This window comes from Miniopterus natalensis, chromosome 6, assembly GCF_054644295.1.
Source record: "Miniopterus natalensis isolate mMinNat1 chromosome 6, mMinNat1.hap1, whole genome shotgun sequence".
NCBI classification, from domain to species: Eukaryota; Metazoa; Chordata; class Mammalia; order Chiroptera; family Miniopteridae; genus Miniopterus; species Miniopterus natalensis.
Genome location: NC_142086.1, coordinates 73934207 through 73946491, shown reverse-complemented (window position 1 = coordinate 73946491; position 12285 = coordinate 73934207). Strand labels below are relative to the sequence as shown.

At 40.5% G+C, this 12285-nt stretch overlaps 1 protein-coding gene across 1 annotated transcript in view; it reads left to right on the top strand.

Moving 5' to 3' along the window:
- Positions 1-672: 672 nt before the first annotated feature.
- Positions 673-12285, top strand: part of GMPS (guanosine monophosphate synthase) — a 38568-nt gene continuing 26955 nt past the window's right edge. Inside the window, exons 1-3 of the mRNA XM_087818363.1 lie at positions 673-772; positions 7349-7530; positions 10749-10863. Of these exons, the coding sequence (XP_087674489.1) occupies positions 746-772; positions 7349-7530; positions 10749-10863 (324 nt within the window). The 5' untranslated portion in view covers positions 673-745. The remainder of the gene's footprint in view (positions 773-7348; positions 7531-10748; positions 10864-12285) is intronic.

Sequence of the window (12285 nt, the reverse complement as noted above, 5' to 3'; positions counted from 1 at the left end):
ACCCGAGACGCGGCGGCGCAGCGCGGCCCGCCCCGTAGGTCTCCAGGCCCTCGGCGCCAGCGCCCGCGCGGGCCGGGGCCGCAGGTGGCGGGGGAGCGGCGGGCCGGCCGCGGCTCGGCTTTCTCGGGGGCGGGCCTTCACGGGGGCGGGGCGGGGCGCCCGGCCCTCCTCCGGGCCCGCTGCCTAGAGCGAAGGCGGGGCGGAGCCTCCGGGGCGCCGCGGGCTCCGCCTCCCAGGGGCAGGCCCGGGGGGTCGGAGCGAGTGCCTACGCCGCGGAGCGGGGCTGGGGGCCCGGGGCCGCGCCGGGCGCCGCAGGCCCCTCCTCCCGTGGGCGGGCGCGCCGGGGCCGGGGCGGGCTTCTTCTCCCCGGAGCTCGCAGGGCGGGCCTGGGGGCGGGGCCCGGCGCGGAGAGCCCGCCTCTGGAAGCGGGCGGCTCGGCCGCGGCGGCGGCGGGGGCTGCCCGCGACTCTGCCGCCGAGCCCAACGGGCTCTGGCTCCTCCCAGCGGCCGGCTGGGCGGAAGCGGGAGGCGGGGGCAGCGTGTGCGCCGCTGGTCTGCTCTCCCGCGGCGCCGGGCCCCGCGCTGCGCCGCCGCTGCTGGCTTCGGCGCTTCGCAGGCGGCCAGTGTCTCTCCGCGCCCGCCCGCCCCTCCACCAGGCCTTTTTCTCCGTCGCGGCCCGTGGCGTCGACCCTGCCGGTGCTCTCCCGCCCCGTCTCGTACTCTGGCCGCCGCGGCTCCGGCCCCGATGGCTCTGTGCAACGGAGACTCCAAGGTCAGTCTCTGGCGTGGGGGTCCCTGCCTTACCGCCTCCGGACGAAGGCGCGGCTCAGGGGCCGCGGAGCCACCGCGCGGGGCCCTTCTCCGCCCCCTCCCCCCAGCCCTTCGGCGCAGCCCTGCGGCCCCGGCAGCGGCGCGTCGGGAGGCACCGGTCGGGGCCTGTGGCATGTCTCCTCCTCGGGAGCGGCAGGTGCTTTGTTGGTCTTGCCTGCGTGTCGGTGCCTGCGCCCGCCGAGCTCCGGCGTCGGGGAGGGCGTCAGCCCCCTGCGGCCGCACCGCCGGCCTGCCTCCCCGCGCAGCGGCGCGCAGCCTGCGGAGCGCGGCCCGAGGGTGGGGGAGGGAGGCGAGCGGGTGCGGGGGCTTCCTCAGCCCTCACTGCGTCCCTTCAGGGGCCTGGGGGCCTTCTGTGGAGACCCCGGGACCCGCCGAAGGCAGGGCAGGGTCCGGGCCTCGCGTGCGGGAATCGAGCTTGGGCCACCCTGTCGTCTTCCCGCCACCCCGTTTCCCGCCCGCCCTCGGTGGCGCCCCCCCGTCCCCCCGCGCCAGCCTTGGGGGCCGCGGCGGCCAGGCCGGCCCGCGGTGACTGCAGCACCTGACCCTGCGCCTCGGGTCCGGACCGGTGGCCCGAGGGTCGCGCTCCGCTCCCCTCCCCCACCCTCCGCGGGGAGAGCGCTTCCCGCCCCGCCCCCGCCCCCCGCTCCTCTCCCACCGTCGGGGCCGCGGGACCGGCCGGGCCGCGGGGAGAGGCTCCGGGCCGCCGGCCGCCGCGCCGCAGCGTTGGGGAAGCCGGGCGGCCCGGGGGCTGGAAAAGTTGCTAACTTGTTGTGCCGAGTGGGGCGAGCACGTTTGGGCCCCGCGGCGCTCCTCGCCACCTCCAGTTCACTTTTTCTTTAGAACTTACTTCGTCTCGCTTCTGAATCGAGCACCTTCGCTTTCATTTTCTGAATTACGGTTTACGTTGGCCTGGAATTCTTTCAGACCCTCAGTAAGTCAGTTTCGCCAGCGGGAAACGGCACCAGTTTTGATTGGCGATTTACTTGAGCAAGACGTACCTATGTGCTGCGTAGGGCCTGGTCTCGGGACTTAGTGTCATCCAGGTGTGTGGGATTTTAAACACCAGGTGGGACTGGCGGTGTCAGTCAGTAATCTCTCACCAAGGTGATGCCTGAGTGTCACACTTCAGTGGGTCCTCTCCGTGAATGCTTGCGTAGTACTCAGTCAACATTCAAATAGCGTTGGTTGGACAAATGAGTCAGGATTGTCAAGTAGCTGATACAACTCTCTTAAACCGAGGAAACTGATGCTCAGAGGCGTTGGAGCTCTTTCTCAGGATTAAATAGGTGAATGAAGACACTCAAACTTTTAGTTTCTGACCTCAGAATGTAAGCTTCAGTGTACAGTTCTTTCATGTACACTAGTTAACAGAGCATTTATCTTCTCTTTTATTTTGAGCCTTACAACTCATTGGAAAGATTCAGCTTTGCCCTGGTAGAGGAAATGCTTGTGTTATTAGGACTCAAACCTAATTTTGCCAAGTATGTGGTGATTTGAGAAGAGTATTTTCACAAAATTAAGTAACAGAAGAAAGTTCAAGGTTCAGTTTCCAAATTATCTGTCTCAGGAGTATAGAATATACACCTTTTTTCTAGCTGGTATTTTTTGTTTGATTTGTTTAACTTGAATTTTAAAGAGCATCTTGATCAGTTTGATATATTTGAGCCTCAGGTGAATTGTTGGTTAACTTATTTTTATTTCAAGGTTCTTTTTGTTTTATAGCATAGTCAAGTGTCTGCGTGTGTGTGTGTGGGGGTGGGTGGGTGGGTGGACTATACTAAAAATTAGATATGGACCGAATTGGAACCATTTTCAAGAGGAGCAATCCAGGGAAATAACATTTTATCAAATCTATTATTATTTCTTGCACACCTAAGGGTGGGAGGGGGTCTGTAGTTAAACCACAGTATGTCATTGATCATAGGAAACATTTCAAGTGAAGAGATGTTTATGTATGGGAAATATGAATAATAAAGTAGGTGAAATAAGATATTTCTAAGATATCCACCTGGAAATCCGAGTAGGCATCTGTTTTCCATAGCTTACCACTGAACCACCTTTCCCTCTGTAGTGAAATACAAATACTGGACCCGAGTTTACTTTGTATATCTATTGTGCCTCTAACAGTTGTGCTTAAATCCTAGTTCGTAAATTAAAGTGAGGAAAGAACTGATCTTGATTCCTATTCTGGTACATTTCAGTTTTTATCAGGAATTTCTAGAATGACGTGTTTTTTTACATGATAGAAATTCAGGAGAGAGCTAAAATCTGTACAAGCATTTGGGCTGTTTTCAGTAGTTTTGTCCATAGAGTATCATTTTGGAGCTGGAAAACACCTTTATGTGTTCCAGTTTTATATATTGAAAAACATAGATGGGACTTAGAACCTAGTTTTTCTTTTTCTTCAGGGCTACTTTGGTTAACTCTCCAAAGCAGATATTTTTGTTTCCTTAACAAATGTTACTTAGTTAAGATCTTACTTAATATAAACAAGAGCATAGGCAGTCAGCAATTCTTTAAAAATTTTTCACAACTATTCAGTGCTGTGTATGAATAGTATATGTCAAGTATTAGACATAATAACTTTTTCAGTTTTATTAACGTAGGATTATATAGTAATGGTCTTTGGGCTACGTGTTAAGTTTCCCACATTTTGGCACTATCCAAGCCTCAGACTTGCCCCACCACCTTCACTGAAATAGTAACTAGGGTATTATAAATTAAAGTTTGGATTAAAATTGTTTTATAAATACTTATTGATGTTAGAAATTTAAATTTGGCATTTTTAAGTATAAGTTTTTATAGTGAATGGAGAGATAACCTGAGATTTTTACCTGGGATGCATTGAGAATTAACTTTTTTTTTTTTTTTAATAATCTTATGGTACATTTTTTCAAAGGTCAAAGATGGTTTGTTTTTTTGCTTTTGTTCTACCTGTTAAGCTATTAATCTAGAATGGAAGAGTTGTTGCAAACAAAAGGAGTGGTTTATGGTGTTTATTATTTTGTGTTCTTAGACTTGAAAGTTTTGAAATTCTTCTAGGAACTTCAGATGACCATATGGTTTTTGTCCTTTATTGATACAGCATATTAAGTTAATTGATTTTTGGATGTTAAAACAAACTTGTATCTCTGGGATAAATCTCACTTGGTCATGGTATATAATTCTTTTTTATAATGTCGCTGGATTTGGTTTCTTCACAGTTTTGTGGGGCTTTGCATCTATATTCATAATAGATAATGGCTTGTAGTTTTCTTGTGATGTTTTTGGTTTTGGTATCAGGACACTACTAGCCTCTTAGAATGAGTTGGGATGCCATTCACTTTTTACTCTACTTGCTTTATGTGATCAGTTTTTTGTGTGTAGATCCTAAGTTATATTTCGGTTGACCATTTTCACATTGCTGCATTATTGTAATAAACTGTGAGATATGTTCCTTCCAATCCCAACATCTGATTGGGTGAAATAAGGCATAATACTTACAGTATTAGACTGAGATGATAATTCTTTTGGAGGTAATTGGTATACTTAGAATGGATATACTTTGAGTAAGCCTAAATATTTTTAGGGCTAAGAGTATAAACTTCTAATGGGTGATTAATTCATCTACTTACAGCGATTTAACCTGAGTTTTTGTTTTGTAACAGTGCCTCTTAGATTTGAGTGAGTGTTCGCCTTGTTATTGACACCATGGCAGAGCTTGACCAATCAGTGCTGCTGAAGGCTGAGCTAACAGTTTACTGTAGCACTGCCTCTCAGTTTGTGGAGAGAAATGGTAGTTTGAAAAAGGTCACTAATAGGTGTTTTGTTTTGCTCGCTTTTTGAGATAAAATGTATATGTAGACCTTTAAGTGTACAATTTAAGTTTTGACAAATGTATATACCCATGTAACCACTACCCCAATCAAGAGACAGAACATTTCTCTCACTCTAAGAATTCCCTCATACCCCTTGGCAACCATTCCTTTCACTCCTTCAGCAACTACTGTTCTGCTTTTTATAACCATGCATAAGTTTTTTCTGTTTTTGAACTTTATATGAATGGAATTATACAGTGATTCTGTCTTCTTTCAGCATAATGTTTTTGAGATTTATCCATGTTGCCTCAGTAGTTTCTTCTACTATATGGATATATTAGAACTTATTTTTCCATTCATATGTTGTTGATGGCCATTTGGGTTTTTTCTAGTTCTTGTGGACATAGGTGTTCTTTTCTCTTAGATCAGTACCTAGGAGTGGAATTGCTGAGTCAAAGGATAGCCATTGCAGGAGATAAACCTTGGTATAGTACAACAAACTAAAATTTTTCATAATAATTTTATAATAATCCTTAAGAATATTTTTAAAAGCACCTGTTCAACTGTATTTTAAAGGAAATAGTATTTGGTTTGTGGGCAAACAGGCTAATTTTAGATTGGCTTTGTAAACATGAAAACGTGTCGTGGTAGAAATGAAACACTTTGATAGTAGCAATCTGAATTTTAAATTCAAAAGTAATTTGACAATAAAGCTGATGAAAATAAATAGAATTGGAAGTGCTCTGGATTTAACAAGGTTGGGTTTTAAAAACTGTAACCTTGGTATTGGTGCAGTACTTTCATATAAAACTATTTTTTAGGCATTTGATAAGAAAACTTCTATCAGTTTGTCTATGTGGTATAGTATCCTGTCTAGTGTGGCACATGTTTGGCTCACCAGGCCTAGCTCTCTAGAGGTAATTACTGATGCCTCTCTCTCGTTTCTCTTCCCTGATGTCTTTCCTTCATTAGTTACCCCTTAAAAAAAGATAAGTATGTATTTACAGTGAAATAAATAGTAAAACTATTATTTAGTATAGTATAACTTAAAACATTAGAAACATTGAAAATTGCTTTATTTCTTTGTAAAAAAATTATCAAGAGTAATTTAAACAGTTCTTCCCTTCATATCTTTTTTATGCCTTGATGGCTTTCAATATGTTATCTTTTGCACTTTGGATGTCATGAGATATCTCTAAGAGTTACTTTAATTTGAAGTATTTTCCTGGAGTCACTCCCTCTGGGACATCCTTTTCATCACAGAGATTTTCCTCATTGACATTGGTAAGTTTGCTTTTGCTAAGTTCCTCTGGCTGCACATTCTAGAGATGCTCAAACTGCAGCAGTTTCAACATTGCCACGGCTAGCTATTTCTTCTGGAACTCCATTGACATTGGATTCGAATTTCACTTCCAGCATATCACTTTTCATTTCTTTGCTGCACTTACATCTTTGTTGGTACGTTTCCACTTTGAATTATCCATATGTGTAGAATGTCATATGGATTTATCAGTGGATGTCAAAGAGGTAACAACTTGTACTGTTGTCTGTCTGTTGTACGGTGACCAATCACCAACAGACTTTGAAAGAAGGGACATGATTGGTTGCTGATCATGATGTTCATCTGTTATTTATGTGATGATTTGCAGACTGAAGAACTGGCATTGAAGTTTGTACTTTATATACTCAGGAAATATATGGTAACTGAAATCTGAGCCATGTTTTTTGGATCTAAACCTTGGTATAAACCATGGTAACTGAAATTGGTGCATATCAGAATCATGCAAAGTGAGAACTCTGCCTCTAATGTAAAAAACAAAACAAAACAGAATGAACTTGGATTTGATAAAAATGGTGACAGTGATAATGGGACCACATAGTGGTCTTTCAAAAATACTTTATTCTTTACAAAAAAAAGTAGATTAAGATTAAGGAATTGTAAATATATTTCTTAAAGGACATTCCGTGTGTGTGTGTGTGTTTAATGATCAGTACATAAGCAGTCATGTTTTGTCCATACCCACCTACACTTACATTATGTTGTATCCAGTTCCAGGGAAATATTTCAGCACACACACTTAATTTTGTGTTTTGCTGGGTTGCTTTCCAAAAAGTCATCAATATACTACACGAGATAAGATTTAAACAAACCTTTAAAAATTTTAGTGTTACGGGTTAGATGCATATATATCATTTTCCTCAGGTAATGCAGAGAATCCTAATAAAGTGAATTTGGGCATGCTTATACTCTGGCAGCGTACTTTACAGTTTCTCATCAGTACATCCATCATAGGAAAGCTGTGAGTACTAGGTAGGGTCACCATATAACTTATTGTCCAGTTGGGATGCTTTTGAGATTTGAAAGAGGCATTATTAATAATAATGCCAGTATAACAGGCATTATTAAATAAATCAGGACTATATTTTGGCACAGCTGGGTTGTACGCTTACCATATTATTAGATAATACATATAAGATGCATTCTACATAAAGTGACCATATCATGTAATCAGTAAATGGTAGCTTTTATTAAAGTGTTTATGTATCCTGGTATATGGGTAAGTATAAAAATCTTCACTTTAAAAGAAGTGTTTTGAATTGGCAACTTAGAAAATCCTAAGTTAACAATTTTTGTTTCTGTGTGTTTGGGAGCTGACAGTGACCAGTGTTTCTTAGAGCAGCTCTAATTTTCATAATTAAGACATTTGTATTATTTACAGCTGGAGAATGCTGGGGGAGACATTAAGGATGGCTGCCACCACTATGAAGGAGCTGTGGTCATTTTGGATGCTGGTGCTCAGTACGGGAAAGTCATAGACCGAAGAGTGAGGGAACTGTTTGTTCAGTCTGAACTCTTTCCCTTGGAAACACCAGCATTTGCTATAAAAGAGCATGGATTCCGGTAGGTTTTTCCCTTTTGTTTTTCTGAGGAGATTGAGCTTACATTGTAGGATATTTTATTATTAATTTGCTTGGGCGCTGCATTTTTTTAAATACATGACATAGAATGGTTTTACAAGAAATTTCCCATGGTTATAATTTTTAGAAAAGGAAACATTTAAGTTTTTCATTTAAAAAGATTACCTTAATTTTAATTGCACAGTTTTAAGGACTTATCATTTGAATATTTTACATTTTATAGGATTTCTGGGTCAGACTTAGATAAGGCTATTGTGGTCATTGATTCATTCATTGATCCTAGAACATTTGATCAGAGGAATATATACAGTGGCCAGAAAACTTAAATGAGAAGAATTCTGTGTACAGAATTTTGCTTCCTATGTCAAGAAACTGATTTCTAAAATATGAAGATTTCTTAAGTCTAATATAAGGGCTAATACCACAATTTGTACTCTCAGAACTAGTCCAAATGACAGCAAACATATATAAATGTTTTTTCCTTTAACAGCTATTTCTTGTTAATTCTATGCCTTTCTCATTAAACTAATATACTTTCTTATCCAGAAGTAAGCAACCTGCAGTTTATATCCTTAATTGGCTCTTAAATGTTAATGCTACATTTCTTCCAAAATATAAAATGTTTAATTTTTCTTAAAAATGTAACAGTTTTTCTAAGGGAAAAAAATCACTTTTAAAGACTTTATAGACATGTATACATTATCCTGTGATTCTTGTTTCTGAATTAGACTGAGTTGGAAATCAGAAAAGGTAGGCTTACTTTAACTCTGTGCTAGTCTTCAGATACAGGTTAAAACAGCGATCTTTTTTAAGCTGTAGAATTTTAGAGTAAGAAGGGACTTGAGTTTATTTAATTCACGTGCCTTCATTTGCCAGTATGAACCAGTTTTAAGAGAATCAGAAACTTTGTGAAAAATCCAAATGGCTCTATGTCAAATCCAAGCTTCTTTGTTCCCCCACCCAAAGCAAACCAGCAAAAAATTCCCAGCAAACTAACCCAAGCTAATTGTTTTAGAGTTGGGTAGACAGATACTTGGTAATAGAAGTCTAATTGTTTTTCTTGTCACTTCATCATACAGTTCCTAGGTCCTGCTTGTGCCTAGAGACTCTTTGTTGGAGAATAGGAACTGTAGCATTGTGGCTTTTATTACTATCATCTTTTCTGCTGAGATAAATATTTGACCACCTTTTTTTTTAGAATAAGTATTAGTTTTATGACATCTTAACCTACCTGTTTGTAGAACCTTGATCTGCCTGATAACATAAAAAATTGATATCTGGAATGCCTTATGGCTTATTGGGCCGTGTAATTGTAAATTAGTTTCAAAATAATATCAGTAAAGAAATAGAAGACTCAGAATGAGTGGTTAGCTTTTCTCAAGATTTACCGAGATGAGAATTTCCGTAATTGCTTGAGTTTTTATCCTTGGCTAAGACCACTGCTTTTTCAAGTATTAAGACTCTTAGAGTCTTGAGTTGTTTATCAGGTTAATGAGGGATGCTGAGCAGTTCCAGGTGGTTATCCTTTATAAAACTAAACATACTGAAATTTTACAAGTTATGAATATTAAATATATTTTATAGAATTTTAGCCTCTGCATTTTTAGGGAGCTAGGTTACATATATACCCTTAGGGCTAATCCCACACCCCTTTGGAATTGTCTTAAAGATGTTATGTTTATCATATGAGTAGGTTGTCTTCAGTTCTTTTTGAAGAACATAGGCTAACAAATAACGTATAACATAATTCATGGTACCAATACAAAGTTCAGAGAGTGGGGCTTTTATGCTCACTTAAATTATTATATTTTTTAAGAAACTGCCTGGGATCGGGGGAGGGTGAAGAGTGTAAAGGGATCAAATTTATGGCGACGGAGAGAGACTAGGCCTTGGGTGGTGAGCACACAATGCAATATGCAGATGGTAGACTAGAATTGTACACCTGAAACTTATGTAATGTTACTAACCTCTGTCACTCCAATAAACTTAATAAATAAAAAATATAAATGCTCCAGCTTTTTGAGAAATTTTTATGAACTTGACTTTTGTTATATTCTTGTGGATGTTTCATAAGCCCATCATTTTAGTTTGTGTATTTCTATATGGCAGGCAGCTCCTAATTATATAGTGAATTGTAATCCAGATTTGTTTGTAAGTAGATTTTGGTTAGCTCTTAGAATGCATTTTCCTTTAGAAATATAGGTAAATCAGGATTCCTGCAAATGCAAACTTAAGATGAGTCTGAGAATAACTTAAAGTGAGTAAAGGGCCTGAGTTTGCCTGTATTATGTAACTGGGTATGTGTGGCAGACTGGAGAGCATATATAGTGTGATAGTGCAAGTCTCTGTGATTCCGGTTATTTGTAGCCATGCGAGAGTGAAGGCCTAGTTTTGCCTGATTTTCCCTCCCTTTTGTTAAATAAAATCCAGAAATCTGAATTTTTATATAAAATTCATAATAGTATTAAAATGTTCTAACTTTTTTGAGTGAATGTTAAGGGCCAAACTTGATTTATCAGTGGCCTGGTGAGAAACATAGCCCTCAGTTTGTAGCTTCCTTTATACTAATAGTTTGATTCTCAAGTTAACCTATAGAATGTTCTGTGAGTTGTAGTGTAGCTAAGTTATAATATTGACCTTGGTTCTGGGAGCAGGGCATATGGGGCAAAAGTGAAGTTAGCTTCCTTCCCTGGGTCTCAGGTAAAATCATTGGGAATGTTGGACAGGGTTTAAACAGGCAGAGTTAGGTAATTCTTCACATTCTGTCATCCTTTTTGTAGAATATTTTGCTCTGAGTCATCCAGGGCCTTCATAATACCTTTAGTTGTCCTTTTGTGACCTGCTTTACTCCTTGCCTCCCAGAAGGACCTATATTTTCTCCATCTTCTTTTAGAATTCTCATTTACTTCCTCCATTGATGAGGAAAACAGTCGAAACAAATTTATGCCACCTTCATAGAAAGAAACATTGGTATTTATATATTTGAAAGTTGTGCTTATTAACAAGTGAATATTGAACTGAGGCTTCCGCACATTGCAGTAGAGTAAGTATAATTAAGCTCTGTGGGAAGATATTAATTCGTTGTGATAGAATCTGGATATCCTACAGTACACCAAAGACATAAAATCTTTGACTCTGTAGACTTTGTATAAAAATTAGCAGTTAGAAATTCTTCACTGACTCTCTTCCTTAAATCCACAGGGCTATTATCATCTCTGGAGGACCTAATTCTGTGTATGCAGAAGATGCTCCCTGGTTCGATCCGGCGATATTCACTATCGGCAAGCCTGTTCTTGGAATTTGCTATGGCATGCAGGTACATCTGTGAATTTGCCTGAAGAGTTGACTTAATTTTATTCTGTTTGTGACTCCTTCTGTATTAGTATTTTCTATCTTTAGACTATTTAGGATATTTAGTTGTATGAGATAATTTGTGCATATTACAACTTTATGAGTTGCTACACTGGTATTGCAGAACAGACCTGAGTGGGAATCTATTTTCAGAAAAGTAAGTGTATTACTGCTTATAACAAACTACTTTTCATTAAAATAAAAACAACTGAGACATTCATATTTACATAAAAGTAGCAGAAATAGTACACAGAGCTTCTGTATACTTTTGCTCAGTTCCCCAAATGTTGACATTTTTGGACATTTGAGATTAAATTGCAGACATGATGTCCTTTACATATATTTCCTAAGTACTCGGACTTTCTCCTACATAACCACAGTACATCAATCAAAATTAGAAGGTAACATTGATTCAGTGTTAGCATCTAATTCACAGACTTCATTCACATGTCACTGTTTTTCTCATTAATGTCCCTTATAAATCCTGGATCCAGTCCAACCACGTGTTGTGTTTAAGTTGTCATGACTCTTTAGACTCCTTTAGTTTCGACCCATTCCTCAGTCTTTCTGTCTCTTTCATGACCTAGTAGATACGTTTTTTTGTTTTTTAAAGTTACTTTTTAGACTATCCCTGAATTCTGGTTGGTTTGATGTTTCCTCATTGTTAGATTCAGGTCATATATTTTTGGCAGGAGTACCACAGAAGTGATGCTGTGGTCTTCCCAGAGCATATCATTAGGAGACATACAATGTTTTTTGTGCCATGACAGATGATGTTAATTTTGATGATTTGGTTATGATGGTGTCTGCCACTGTAATATTAATAATTTTTGTACCTTGTACCTTACAAAAGCAAGAATAGATAGGGACTAATTGAGGAGTGGAGATAAGCTATCCTATGAATTCAGTGTTTTGAAATATATTTTGGCTCTTTTAATACTTTTTTTGCTTAACTTTATTTCTAAGTAGTGTAGGTTTACCAGACAAGTAGGATGTGATTATTGAATAATATGACAGAAAGATAATACTGAGCCAGTAACATGTTAAATTCTCACTTATCAAAGAATGATTTATTCAACAATATCTCTTTACTGAGGAGGTGGGAATATAAATAAATACATTTAAGAAAAATTATCCTTGATTATAAGCAAAATGACTTTCTAGTTGAGATAATTTTAACAATGTATTTTATTTAACCAGATCACCTGAAAATTGAATTAGATGGGGAAGTATTCCCTGAATAATATACTATTATTATTAATTGACATGTTGTAGTATTTTGCCTTTTCTAGTGTCAGAAACGATACACTTCTTTTTTTAACACAGAATTTTCTGCCTTGATAAGAATAGCCAGATAAATATAGTGACTGTGGATTCACATGTTTGT